The following is a 14,749-nucleotide window of genomic DNA, read 5'->3' on the forward strand; positions in this document are numbered from 1 at the left end:
CTGTCACTGTTGCAGATGACATGATACTGGACATAGAAAACCCTGAAGATGCTACCAGAACACTACTAGAGTTCACTAATGAAATTTTCTTGACCTCACATTAACTATGCAGGAGGTTTTGTTATTTGTTTTCAAATACAATCTAATATTTTTTCCTTTGAGGAGTTAAATTCATTTTGCAGGAAGTCATATCACCTTAAGTGATATTTATCTGGAAACTCTTATCTCCCTTCCTCTTTTTCCAGTCCCTTCTTTATCTCTTGCTTTCTTCACCCCTCTCTGTCTTTAGATCATAGATATATATGGGGGCAAATGAGAGAGAGAAAAATAGGAAACACAATTTGGTCTTTTTTTAAATTTTTATTTATTTTTTTAATTGAAGTAAGTTGATTTACCATATTGTGTTAGTTTCAGGTGACTAGTGATTCAGTTCTTTCTTTTTCTTTATTACAAGATATTGAGTATAATTCCTCTGGCAAGCCATAAATCCTAACTATATATATATATATATATATATATATATATATATATATATATATATATATATTACATACATAGCAGTTTGTTCATCCTATACTCATTTGTCCCTGTGCCCCTCCCTCTCCTCTTTGGTAATCATGTTTGTTTTCTATGTCAAAAAATCTGTCTTTTGTATATACATTCATTTGTAATATTTTTTAGATTCCACATATAAGTGATGATATGTAGTATTTGTCTTTCTCTGTCTGACATATTTCCCTAAGCATATTATTATCTAGGTCCATCCATGTTTCTGGAAATAGCAATATTTCATTTTTCTTAGGTTGAGTTGTAATTCATTGTGTGTGTGTGTGTGTGTGTATGTATGCGACATTTTTTAAGCCAGTCATCTGTTGATGGGGACTTGGGTTGCTTTCATTTCTTGACTATTTTAAGTAGTGCTGCTATGAACATTGGGGTACATGTACCTTTTTTAATTAGAGTTTTTTCCTTTGGGGGCTATATGCCCAGCAGTGGGATTGCTGCAGCCAGAACTAGAGGGCCAAGATCTCAGAGTAGCTTCATGCATTCAAAGAGTCTCATATTCTACACTGTTTTTCTCCCCAGGGCATTTCTCATTTCAAATCATGGGACATGGAAATATGGAAGAAAATGGTGGCCTAGTGCTGTGGTAGTCTCACTGAAGCAGAGCAACCAAACATTCAGGACTTGAGTCGTTACTGGAGAAAAGGGAACCAAGGAAAGGTGAGTCTGACTTTCAGCATGCAATTTTTGCTTTGGTGCTTTTTTATGTCTTCTATGTCTTCTCTCTATAAAAAACATATTCAACCATAAAAAAATGAAATCTTGGCATGTTTATATATATACACACACACACACACACACACACCCTGCCACATATTCTTTCTTTCTTCATCTGTTAATGGACACTTAGGTGACTTCCATATCTTGTCAATTGTAAATAATGCTGCTATGAACATTGAAGTGCATGTATCTTTTTGAATTGTGGTTTTCTCTGGATATATGCCTAGGAGTGGGATTGTTGGATCATATGGTAGTTCTATTTTTAGTTTTTTAAGGAAACTCTATACTGTTCTCTCTATAGCGGCTGTACCAATTTACATTCCCACCAGCAGTGTACTTGGGTTCCCTTTTCTCTACACCCTCTCCAGCATCTATTATTTGGAGGATTTTTGATGATGGCCACTCTGACTGGAGTGACATGATACTTCATTCTGTAATACTTACCAGGGCTTCCCTGGTAGCTCAGCTGGTAAAGAATCTGCCTGCAATGCAGGAGACCCCGGTTTGATTCCTGGGTTGGGAAGATCCCTGGAGAAGGGAACAGCTACCCACTCCAGTATTCTTAGGCTTCTCTGGTGGCTCTGTGGGTAAAGAATCCGCCTGCAATGTGGGAGACCTGGGTTCGATCCCTGGGTTGGGAAGATCCCCTGGAGAAGGGAACTGCTATCCTCTCCAGTACTCTGGCCTGTAGAATCACCGAGTACAGAGGAGCCTGGCATGCTACAGTCCCTGGGGTCTCAGAGAGTCAGACAGAACTGAGCAACTTTCACTTCACTCACTCTGACTGGAGTAAGATGATGCTTCATTGTAGCATTAATTTGCATTTCTCTAATACTTAGCAATGTTGAGTATATATTCATAGGCCTTTTGGCCATCTGTATGCCTTCTTTGGAGAAATGTCTATTTAGGTCATTTGCCCATTTTTTGATTGGGCTATTTCTTTGATATCAAGCCACATGAACTATTTGTAAAATTTGGAGACTAATCCCTTGTTGGTCACATCGTTTGAAAATATTCTCTCCCATTCTGTAGGTTATCTCTTTGTTTTGTTTATGGTTTCTTTTGCTATACCAAAGTTTTTGAGTTTAATTAGGCCCCATTTATTTACTTTTGTTTTTTTCTCTATTAGTCTATGAGATGGATCCAAAAGGATTGCTACCATTTATGTGAAAAAGGTTCTACCTATGTTTTCCTCTAGTAATTTTATAGTATCAGGTCTTACGTTTGGTCTTTACTCCATCTGAGTTTATTTCTGTGTGTGGTGTTAGATAATGCTCTAATTTTATTCTTTTATGCTTGGCTTTCCAGTTTTCCCAGCACGACTTATTGAAGAGACTGTCTTTTCTCCATTATATAATCTTGTCTCCTTTCTCATAGATTGACTATAAGCGTGTGAATTTCTCTCCAAGTTTTCTCTCCAGTTCCATTGATCTCTATATCTGTTTTTGTGCCAATACTGTTTCAGTTACTATAGCTTTGAAGTAGATAGAATGTGAAGTCTGAAAGGATTATACCCACAGTTTCGTTCTTTTTCCTCAGGATTGGGAAATTCTGGGTCTTTTGTGATTCCATATAAATTTAAGGAGTAACTTTAAAAAATTTTTTACTTCTATATAATTTTTAAAGGTTATACCCCATTTCTAATTATTAAAAAATATTGGCTATACTCCCCATGCTGTGCAGTATGTGCTTGTAGCCTTTCTTACACCCAATAGTTTGTATTACCCACTCCTCCACCTCTGTATGACTCCTCCGAATCCTCTCCCTGTTGGTAAGCACTAATTTGTGGTAACCACTATTTGTGAGTATGCCTCTCTTTTGTTATATTCACTAGTTTATTTTTTATATTCCACATATATCATATAGCTTTTGTCTTTGTCTGACTTATTTCACTTAGGATAATGCCCTTTGAGTCCATTCATGTTGCTGCAAATGGCAAATATTCATTCTGAATAGTATTCTATTGTATAAATATATACCACACCATCTTTATCCATTCATTTGTTGATGGACGCATAAGTTGCTTCCGTGTCTTAGCAGTTGTAAATAATGCTGCTGTGAACATTGGAGTTCATGTATCTTTTTGAATTAGTGATTTGGGGCTTTCTGTATGTATACTCCAGAGAAGGCAATGGTACCCCACTCCAGTACTCTTGCTTGGAAAATCCCATGGACGGAGGAGCCTGTTAGACTGCAGTCCACGGGGTTGCTAAGAGTCGGACACGACTGAGCGACTTCACTTTCACTTTTTACTTTCATGCATTGGAGAAGGAAATGGCAGCCCACTCCAGTGTTCTTGCCTGGGATGGGGGAGCCTGGTGGGCTGCCATCTATGGGGTCGCACAGAGTTGGACATGACTGAAGTGACTATACTCAGGAGTGGAATCTCTGGGTCCACATGGTAGTTCTTTCAGTTTTTTGAAAAATCTCCATACTGTTTTCCACAGTGGCAGAAGCAATTTACATTCCCACCTATGGTGTACAAGGATTCCCTTTCATCCACATCCTTGACAACATTTCTTATTCGTAGACTTTTTGATGATAGTCATTCTGACAGATGTAAGATGATATCTCTTGTGGTTTTGATTTGTACTTCTTTAATGATTAGTGATGTTGAGCATTTTTTCATGTGTTTGTTGGCCATCTGCATTTCCTCTTCAGAAAGTTGTCTATTCAGTTCTTCCACCCATTGTTTAATTGGCTTGTATGGTTTTTGATGTTGAATTGTATGAGCTGCTTATATATGTTGGCTATTAAGCCTTTATCAGTCATATCACTTGCAAATATTTTTTCTTAGAAATATTTCTCCTAGGTTATCTTTTTGTCAGTGGTTTCCTTTACTGTGCAAAAGCTTTAAAGTTTAATTAGGTCCCATTTATTTATGTTTGCTTTTATTTCCATTACTCCAGTAGTCGGACATGAGTGAAGTGACTTAGCAGCAGCAGCAGATGAATCCACCTTTTTGAAATCAGGATCTGGTACACAGGTGAGTTCTGTTTCATGGAATTTCTCTTGCTCTTCTTATTGGGAGTGGTTTATGCATTTTCATTTTATTTAACTTTCTCCTAAATTCATAGAGACACAGAAACTTAGCTTTTGTGGTCTTAAAGGGCATTTTTATATGGGAGCATCACTGTGTAGACTGTGTGTGATATCTTTGGTGAAAGGGCTGGTTTTAATATGGACATCAGCCACATCTTCCTTCAGGGTGTGCTGGCTGTCTTCCCCTTGATAGGGAGCGTGGTTGGCGTTGGAGGGTGTAAAGCCTGTGTTGGGTATGAAGTGGGATTTCCTCTCTGCTCTGTGGCTGTCACCATCCTGTCAGGGGCAGGGCCTGCTCCCCAGGTGATGGGGTAGAAGCCGGGCTGGTTGGGCCCAATCAGGCTCCATTCCCCCTGAGTGTGTGCCCTGCCCCCCACACACTCACAGAGGAATGATGTGCCGCCTGTGAAGGCCTCTGCAGCTCCACTGGGATGCAGCCCAAGGTCACATCCCTTCCCTGTCATGTTAGTCCCAGATCTAGTACAACATGATGATGTGGAATGGCTGGGGCATTCACCAGTCTGGAGCTGGAGTCGGGGCTTTGTGGCTGCAGGAACTGAGGTGGCTGAGCTGCTGCCAGCGATCTGGGCCACCTCCGCCTCCATGCTCAGCTGCAGTGTGGAGTGGGTGGGGCTGGAACACTGGGCTGGGAGGCTCACTGTGGCAAACTCTGGCAGCACTGCCCAAGCACACGCTGACAATGACCACTACTGCCTTAACCAGATCACATCCCAGAGCTGTCTCTCTGTAGCTATACAAATGTCACGGCCAGCTGGCCCAGGTCTCATACAAAGCTATGGTGAGGAGTGAGCGGTGCTGGAGCGTTTGCCCCATTCGGACTGAGGAATGCAGCAAGGTGGCAGCTGCCAGTACAAGGCTCTGTCTGCCACGATCGGCACACACAGACTCCTTGGTACTGAGTTTGAGCTTCTGCAGCCCTTCTATGTGTCTCAGCAGTTCTGCCATTGGCCAACAGGGCTTGTCTTCTCCATGCTGTTCCCCAGGCCTGGGAAACCCAGACTGTGGCTCGAACCGCTTGCAGCCCTAGATGAGGATCCACCAATGCAGGACTTCTCTCCCTGTCAGACTCTTCTCAGGGGTGGGGGTCCTGACCTTATGCTTTTTTTCCGTCCTGCCTTGTTAGGTGGAGATTTTTCTTGCAGCTTTGGCTGTATAGGAGTTCTTCAGTCAGTTTCCAACTAGTTTTCCATGAGAACTATTCTGTATGTAGATGTATTCTTGATGTCTCTGGAGGGGGAGGTGAACGCCACAGTCTCTCATTCTGCCATCTTGAGCCCTCCTTTGGAAAACACAATTTGTAATTGTCTATAAGAGCTCAAAACTTGGACAAAGACTTTAAAAACACAAGTTATCAACTTTAGTCCTAAATATAGAATTATTTTTTCTTTCCAAATAATCTGATAGTTTACATAAAACTAAAATTTTACTATTCCCCAAAATGGCAACCCACTCCAGTGTTCTTGCCTGGAGAATCCCAGGGACGGGGGAGCCTGGTGTGCTGCCATCTCTGGGGTCACACAGAGTCAGACATGACTGAAGTGACTTAGCATAGCATAGCAAAGCATCACCAACACCCTTTCATGCCTTTTTATCTTCAGGTTCAAAATAATCCTTGGCATTTGAAGGACCTTGCAATGGGTGTGTGAGTTTATTTGGATCTCATAGGGCCAAAGTAAACTGATAAATGTGTTTCTCTCACAACTATCCACATTATCTGTTTATAAACAGGCTTATTTAATTTGAACTGAATTTGCAAACATGTACCATTCCTAATCTTTCCCATCCGTTAAACATAGGTTGACCTGGTTCATTTTGTTCTTGACTCTGATCCTAAGAATGAGTACACTTTCCCTAAGAGAGAAAAAACAATTAGTTGATCAATGTAACAAAGACTTTCCCGATGAGTTTCCAATAAAGAAACAACACGTCAAACAGCAACAGTGCCAAAATATTTACTGAGAGTTTTCAAATCTTTCAAAAATGCTACAAAAAGCAAGCACACACAGTGAAACTAATGACAAATTAGACACGAAAAACTAACATCTGGATAAATCTACGCAGGCATGCAGGAGAAAAGGGTCAATCTATAAGCGTTAACTATGATTAAAGCACTGCATTAGGCTTTTTTATACATATCGCATCTGACCCCATTCAGGAAACCTTATCCCAGACATGGAAATTAAAGCAAAAAAACAAACAAAAAAAAGGATTGTGTGATCCATTAATTTCTTGCTAGCCTATTATCCGTCAAGCTCACCCAAGGGCCATCTGACTCTGTCCAGAAATATAACTTCAATAATTCAATAAAGACCAGATTAAATATTCTATAAAGTTGGAAACTGATTTGTAGAAAATTGATAAAACATGATTTTTGTTTTCTTATAGAGAAATTTACCTTCATGGTTAAAGTTATATAAAAATACCTCCAAGGATATTTCCCTTTAGGATACTTACCAAAGTAAGGCTCTCACTTTACAGTCTCATTTCATCAAGGCCTTTCCCACTGATTACTTAAGTTCCAGTTCTTCACATTTGCTCTTTTCAAACTCTTATTCTGATGATTAGTTAAATGGCACTTAACTAATCATCTATTCACTGAGAATTGTTTTTAATGATTAAAGAATTTGTGCTTTGACAATCCTCAACCAACCACATGAGGTAGGTAGAATATCCTCATTTTACAGAGGAAGAAACTGAGTCCCCGAGGAGGCATATTACCTGCCAGAGGTTACAAAGGTAAGTAACAGAACTGGAGTTTGAACATGAATATGCATGAATTCCTTTTACAGATACTGCACTGGTGACTCACACGTGGACTGAAATCTGGGCTGGTACATCTCCAGAAACTCAACACATATGTTAGAATTACGAGTATGACAGGTGAACAAACTAAACCTGCATACTTAAATAGCGATTAAAGAGATTGTTTGGTTTCAAATCTGAACTTTTCAAAATTGGAAATATCAAAAGTATTTGCAGATACATTAATTACATGAAATACTATCATCACAGTGAAATTTCAGTGCTTTGCCAAGTCCATCAATAGTTATGGATGACACAGAGTAAATAACTACTGAGTTTGTTATAAAAGTCATTGACAAGTACTTAGAATACTTTCTATCTAGAGTCTGTCTTTGACATTTCATGAACATGTCCCTGAGAATTTCTTGAATAAATTTGAACAAGTTGTCTGCCTACCCACTGTAAAGATGTTCAGTCTACTTTGTCTCCAGACTAGTAGAAAAATGTGGAATACCAGCAAGTTTTTCTTCTCTTTAGGTATGAAGGGGATCTGTTGTTCTGACTGAACACACAGGTAGAGATCGAGACTGGAGAGTAACAGGCTGCTGGTAAGTCTGAAAGCACCTTCGTGTACAATGTGCACCTCTAAAATCTTAAACATGTATCTTGGAAATAGCTGACCTTACATATAAGTGTTAATGTGTCACAAGGATGCTTTGCACAGCTGGGATATATACCTTGTGAATGTATCCTTTTATCCAGCTGAAGATCCATTCTCTGTGTATACAGATTTACAAGTGTTTCTCCATAAATGAGATTCTAAAGTACAGATTGATTGGTATCTAGGTTGATAAAAATCTTTGCTAGTATTTTGAGAGTTTTATCCACCAACTCATCAGTTAGGCAGTGCCCTCTGGCCAGGTTGTCAGTAGAGTGCATCTCTATCCAATGTGCACTGGCTGCTGTTTGCCACAGGTTTAGGATAAGTGAGGCCATCTACTCCAGCCTAGCCCCAGACCCCAAACCCTGGAGCCAGCTGATTTCAGCTCCAGCTGAAGTGAAAAGATGATTGTGTGGTTCAAATTCATCTTGACTCACAGTTTCACTGTTTTATCCTGACTAAAGCTGCTCACTGTGTCTGTGGTTTTCTTACATAAATTTTCAATCCAGCTAGTGCTATTATACAGTGTCTTTTCCAACCCTGACGTTGGGGGTGGATTTTTAGCTCGCATGTTTTTTCCAGATGTGATAAGCTCGCCGTAGCCCTCTTGGTGAGCAAAAGCATATCCAGATCTTCGCGAGCTTGATCTCCGAGTCTGAGGCTTTCGGCTACGCAGGGGCCTTGCCTTCTTTTGAGCCTTCTGCCACTGGCGGATCTGGAGACAAAGGAGACCCAGGGTGAGACGGAGCATCCAAATGACAGACTCCACATAGTGGGCCACTTCCTGAGGTAAAAGCCTTTTCCGTGAAAACAATATCAGTAATAACCAAGTACTCAACTTCATTGCAAAATCAAGTTTTTTCACCTAAAAGCCAGGAAAACTGGATACTGGTCAGTTTTTATTTCTATGAAGAGACTATTAAGCAAACAAAAAGTGTTAAGACAAATTTCAGAATTGTCTCCATCTCATACATCCATCTTAAATGAACAGGAACATATTTTGCACAGAATGATTTTCTAACTTGCACCACCCAAACTCAGTCAGTATAACAACTTACAGTCCCATTTCCCCCAAGTAAGCCTTTCCTTTCTCTTTTAGAGGTTCTCTGGCTCCAAAAAGTTAGTGGTGACTGGACTAAGAAAATTTAGAAAATGACAGTCATAAATTTCAAACTCTTGTGACAGATCCAAGTACCATGAGATTTGTCATGGTTTTGATTTCTTGTGGGTTTTCTGGTGACCTTTTGAAAAGCTCAACATTGTTTGAGTGGGTTTGTAGCATCTCATTTCCCTGTAATGCTGAGGAGAGAAAAGATCCAAGGTTTGATGCTTAGCACCTTGTTCTCTAGATGAGCTGACTGACCACTTGGATTCTGACCTTCATGTCAGGAGAAAGCCATCAAGCAGAAAATCATGGTGTGCATAAACATAGGAAGGAATGAGCATCATCTTCCTTCAGCTCATCCATCATTGTCTGGATTTACATCAGAATGAGCTCACAGGGCCAAAGGGAAAGGGCAAACATTAGAGGGGAATGAGTGAGTCATTTCAGAAGGAATCTCTTGGCACTTTGGCCCCAGACCAGGAAGGATTTCATGATAAGGGAATTTCTACATCAGTTCTTCTCAACATCATCAGCCTGGTCACTCGTCTTATCAGTATTTCCCCCTTCGCATGACGTTGGGCTTCCCTGGTGGCTCAGACGGTAAAGCGTCTGCCAGCAGTGCAGGAGACCCGGCTTTGATTCCTGGGTCGGGAAGATCCCCTGGAGAAGGAAACTGCAATCCACTCCAGCACTCTTGCCTGGAAAATCCCATAGATGGAGGAGCCTGATAGGCTACAGTCCATGGGGTCGCAAAGAGTCGGACACGACTGAGCGACTTCACTTCGCTTCATACGTGGCTACAGACGTGTGTCCCCTCTTTCTCCTTTTCTCTTCCTCTCTGGGTCCAGATCTAACAACATTGTGTTGCTTATTCTCCTCTTTCCATGAAACACTGAAATATGTTCTGTTAATCCCTTGGCTTAGGTATTTCTAGAATCTATTCTTTCTGTTTTTCTTCTAACTGTACTTTTCAACCCAGCTATTATGAACACCACCTCCCCCTTGTGTTTAATAATGTTACTATTAATATATTTCTACAGATATTTAGAGCCCCTTCACCTCATACCTTATTTGTCCCTCTTTTACTACCCTTTACTTTCCCAAGTCAGTTAATTTCCATCAAGCTTCCCTTTGCCTTGGGAGCAAATGTCCAAAATGCTGCCAGGGGTTACATGGTAGCTCTGTGTTTAGTTTCTTAAGGAACTGCCTTGCTCTTCTCCATAGTGGCTGCACCAATTTACATTCCCACTAATAGTGCCTGAGGGTTCCCTTTTCTCCACACCCTCTCCAGCATTTATTGTTTGTAGACTTTTTGACAATGGTCCCATTGATTGGAGTGAGATGATACTTCATTGTAGTTTTGATTTGCATTTCCCTAATACTGAGCGATGTTGAGCATATTTTCATGTGCCTTTTGGCCATCTGTATGTCTTCTTTGGAGAAATGTTTATTTAGGTCTTCTGCCCAGTTTTTGATAGGGTGGGTTTGTTTTTTTTTTATATTGAGTCCCATGAGCTATTTGTAAATTTTGGAGACTAATCCCTTATCAGTAGCATCATTTGCAATTTTTTTCTCCCATTCTGTGGGTTGTCTCATTTTGTTTACGGTTTCCTTTGCTGTGCCAAAATTAGATCCCATTTGTTTATTTTTGTTTTATTCCCATTATTCTAGGAGACAAACCAAAAAAAGATATATTGCCGCAACTTATGTCAAAGGCAAAACATTCTGCCTATGTTTTCCTCTAAGAATTGTATGATATCTGGTCTTACATTTAGGTCTTTAATCCATTTTATTTTTGTGTACGGTGTTAAAGAATGTTCTTTTTTTTTTTTTTTTTTACATGTAGCTGTCCAGTTTTCCCAGAACCATTTATTGAAGAGATTGTCTTTATTCCATTTTACATTCTTGCCTCCTTTGCCACAAATTGACCGTAGGTACATGGGTTTACTTCTGGGCTTTCTATCCTGTTCAGTTGAGCTCTATTTTCGTTTTTGTGCCCATATCATTCTGTTGCTTTATAATGTAGTCTGAAGTCAGGGAGCTTGATTCCTCCAACTCTGTTTTTCTTTCTGAAGACTGCTTTGGCTATTCAAGGTTGGTTGTATCTTTATAAACATTTTAAGATTTTTTTTTGTTCTAGTTCTGTGAAAAATACCATTGGCAATTTGATAAAGATTGTATTGAATCTGTAATTGCCTTGGGTAGTATAGTCATTCTGATAATATTGATTCTTTCAATCCAAGAACATGGTCTCTATTTCCACCTGAACTTGTCATCTTTGGTTTCTTTCATTAGCATCTTATAGTTTTCAGAGTACAGTTCTTTTGCCTTATTAGGTAGGCTGATTCCTAGGTATTTTGTTCTTTTTGATGCAATAGTAAATGGATTGTTCCTGTAATTTCTCTTTATTATCTTTTGTTGTTAGTGTATAGAAATGCAACAGATTTCTGTGTATGAATTTTGTATCTTGCAACTTTACCAAATTCAGTGATGAGCTTTACTACTTCTCTGGTACCATCTTTAGGATTTTCTGTGTATGGTTATCATGTCATTCACAAGCAGTGACAGTTTTACTTCTTCTATGCAGTTGCTGGAATGTAAATTGGTACAGCCACGAAGGAGAATGTATGGATATTCCTTAAGAAACTAAAAATAGAGCTACTATATGATCTTGCAATTCTACTCCTGGGCCTATATCTAGAGAAAACCATATTTGAAATGTTCACGTACCCCAATGTTCATTGTACTGCTATTTATAGTAGCTAAGACATGGAAGCAACCTAAATATCCATCAACAGATGAATGGATAGAGAAGATATGGTATATTTATACAATGAAATATTAGTCATTAGAAAGAATGAAATAATGCCATTTGCAGCAACATGGATGGAATCTAGAGATTATCATACTAAGTGAAGTTAGAGAAAGACAAATATGATATCACTATAGGAAGAATCTTAAAAAATGATACAAAAGAACTTATTTACAAACAGAAACAGACTCACAGGCTTAGAATATTTAAGTTCATTCTCTAATTATGTTCACATTATTTAAAATGGAACTCTCTTCTTAAATTCCTTTTGAGGTTATTCATTGGTAGTTTATAAAACTAAAAAGATTTTGTGTACTAATATTTTGTATTGTAAATTTATGTATTTGATAACTAGCTGAAGTTATGCTTTAAATTTATATGCGTGCTAAATTGCTTCAGTCGTGTCCAACTCTTTGCAACCCCATGATTGCAGCCTGCCAGGCTCTTTGGTCCATGGGATTTTCCCAGGCAAGAATACTGAAGTGGGCTGCCATTTCCTTCTCCAGAGGATCTTCCCCACCCAGGGAGTGAACCCGAGTCACTTACATCTCCTGCACTGGCATTGACAGGCAGGTTATTTACCACTAACACCACAGCTATAACTATCTGTGTATACTTATCAAAATTACTGTTATCAGAGTGCTTTTTTAAATAATCTGTTCATTGTTTTAACTGTGATGATGTGGATTTATGGTATAGAGGATACTGGATGCTTGGGGCTAGTGCACTGGGACGACCCAGAGGGATGGTATGGGGAGGGAGGAGGGTTCAGGATGGGGAACACATGTATACCTGTGGCGGATTAATTTTGATATTTGGCAAAACTAATACAGTTATGTAAAGTTTTAAAATAAAATATAAATAAATAAATAAATGTGATGTTGACTTCCTATTACTGTTATTTGGTGCATGAATCTTATATCAATGTTTGAATTGTTTATTGGATTGGATTGTTAAGTGTGCAGTTTGCTTTGAGATTGTGGATGCTGTAGGTGCTTCAGAAAGGTAAGTCTATGGTTGGGGTTTGGGTTAAGTTAGGGGTTGGGCGGAAGAATGGAAGGGAAGGATAGACTGGGAGTTTGGAACGGAGATGTATACACTACTATATTTAAAACAGATAACCAACAAGGACTTGTGTAGCACAGGGAATGCTTCTTAATATTCTGTAATAACCTAAATGGGAAATGAATTTGAAAAAGAATAGATGCATGTATGTAACTGAATCACCTTGCTGTATACCTGAAACTACACTTTAATCAACTATGTGCTAATATAAAAAAATACACAACTTAACTTGTAATTTATGACTCCTCACCCACATTTACTGTAGACAGTGATCTCCATTGGCACTCCCAGTGCTACTACATTCAGATGTGGGCAGTTCCAGCTACTGCAATGTGATGCTGTGCACCTACCTGTAGGTGTTTGCTGATGAGAACTTCATTAGCTCTTCCCTGGACTTCTTGTCAGGCAGAGGACATGATTCCAAGAGCAAAGAATCAACCCCTCAAGTATCCATCAGTGCTGCAACATACCTGATCACTCAGAGTTGGGAATAAATCCACCTTCAAAAATCTGAACGCCACCACAGGCATAACTGAAGCCACTGTTGTTAAGAGAATAACAAGCCAGGTGCACTTCTGGGTCAAGGAATGTCGTGCATTTCCTATTATTAAAAGAAAATAAACACTGTGGTTATAAATCGAACTGAATTATTGAATTGATTGTTTAGATTTCCTAGAGAGAACACTGGGTATCTTCCCCCAGCATATAGTATGTTCAGTGGTGATAAGAAAAAGGCAAGAACAATGGTCAGATCACCCTTGGGAACGGCTTCATGGCTTGATCACTAGGAGACTGACAGCCAGAGACATGCATTGTCTGATCCAGGTTCAGTCCACCTTCACTGAAGAACAGCATTCTCTCATCCAGTTTCAGGATGCCTCAACCACAAAGCAGTCATTAAAGCCACATTTACCCTTAAAACTACCATATCAAATGACACAGTAGATGTTCTAGATGCAGGTACAATCGCAAATGATGGTCTTTTCCACTGGCTATGTCATAAAAAGTAAGCTGTATCTATGACAGGATCAACCTTTTAAATCCAGGCAACAGCCTCGAGTGGACATGCTGATCTCTCTAATGTTCCCATGGATAGGAAGTCCTCAAGGTCCCAAGGTGATCAGAGATGCTCCTGGGTTTGTGAAAAGAGCATTCTCCACACTGGGAAACCACTGGTGCAGTCATTCAATATATTAGTTCTAGAGAATAGTGAAGCTCCTTCCCAAGCCTGGAGCCAGTGTTCTTATTTTATACTCACACCTCGTATCCTGGGCTGTTTGCCTAAACACAGCAATAGGGGTCAGTGAGGCAGACAGGAAAATTATACAGAAGATGTCAGCTGTACTTATATTGCCAAAATGAGCCTTTGTTCCTTTTGTTGGTTTTCTAGGGACATGATACATCCAATTATCCCTCCCAATCCTACAGCGTTACTACTATTTGAATGGGCTTTAGGTGTGAGGGCTTGGCTACTTATTGGAATGTCTGCATTTTCTTTGTAGGATAGACAATGCCTACCAAAGACCACTTGATTCCAACTGCCTGGGCAGAAATGAGCAACTCCATAAATTAAATATCTCTGAGCTTCTTGACGCTCAGTACCCGCAGCCATGACTGGAAAAAACCCCATCACTTTAAAACCACACTCCTGTTTGCTGCTGGCTACTAAGAAAAAATTTCTTAAACCTCAGTGTTGATATAACTTTTGAAAAGTCTCATTGGAACTCAGTAATTAATTCCTGGAATGGCATGTGCTTAGCTGGAGAGCGTGGTCACCACATAGACTACTTTCTCCAGTTGAGGCATTCCAGTCTCATTATGTATGTGCGAATGCTCTCTTAGGACTGGAAGTCTTCTGGTCAACACACTGAACTTTCAGATTTGGCACCAAAGAGAAAAGAAAAGGGAAAACTTAAATGTCTCTTTTTTCCCTCCTAGTATGCTTATTATTCACAACCATCATGTTTCTACATGGTTGGAACCTTTTGGTGGACAAAGGATTAACAGTTTATATTAA

At 39.6% G+C, this 14,749-nt stretch overlaps 1 protein-coding gene and 1 long non-coding RNA gene across 6 annotated transcripts in view; one reads left to right on the forward strand and one right to left on the reverse strand.

Annotated features, from left to right (window-relative positions):
* The first annotated feature begins 719 nt into the window (after positions 1 to 719).
* On the forward strand, positions 720 to 7,697 carry LOC138989396 (uncharacterized). Its single transcript, XR_011465654.1, has 3 exons — positions 720 to 1,224; positions 4,194 to 4,270; positions 7,627 to 7,697. It is a non-coding gene; the product is annotated as an uncharacterized lncRNA (long non-coding RNA).
* Positions 6,284 to 14,749, reverse strand: part of ATP8B4 (ATPase phospholipid transporting 8B4 (putative)) — a 283,123-nt gene continuing 274,657 nt past the window's right edge. For all 5 annotated transcript variants that reach the window (XM_070377880.1, XM_070377879.1, XM_070377881.1 and 2 more), the window contains 2 exons: positions 13,203 to 13,333; positions 6,284 to 8,465 (listed from right to left, as the gene is read on the reverse strand). In XM_070377880.1, coding sequence (XP_070233981.1) covers positions 8,184 to 8,465; positions 13,203 to 13,333 — 413 coding nt within the window. In that variant the 3' untranslated portion in view covers positions 6,284 to 8,183. The remainder of the gene's footprint in view (positions 8,466 to 13,202; positions 13,334 to 14,749) is intronic.

This window comes from Bos mutus, chromosome 10 (genome assembly GCF_027580195.1).
Source record: "Bos mutus isolate GX-2022 chromosome 10, NWIPB_WYAK_1.1, whole genome shotgun sequence".
Classification (NCBI taxonomy): Eukaryota; Metazoa; Chordata; class Mammalia; order Artiodactyla; family Bovidae; genus Bos; species Bos mutus.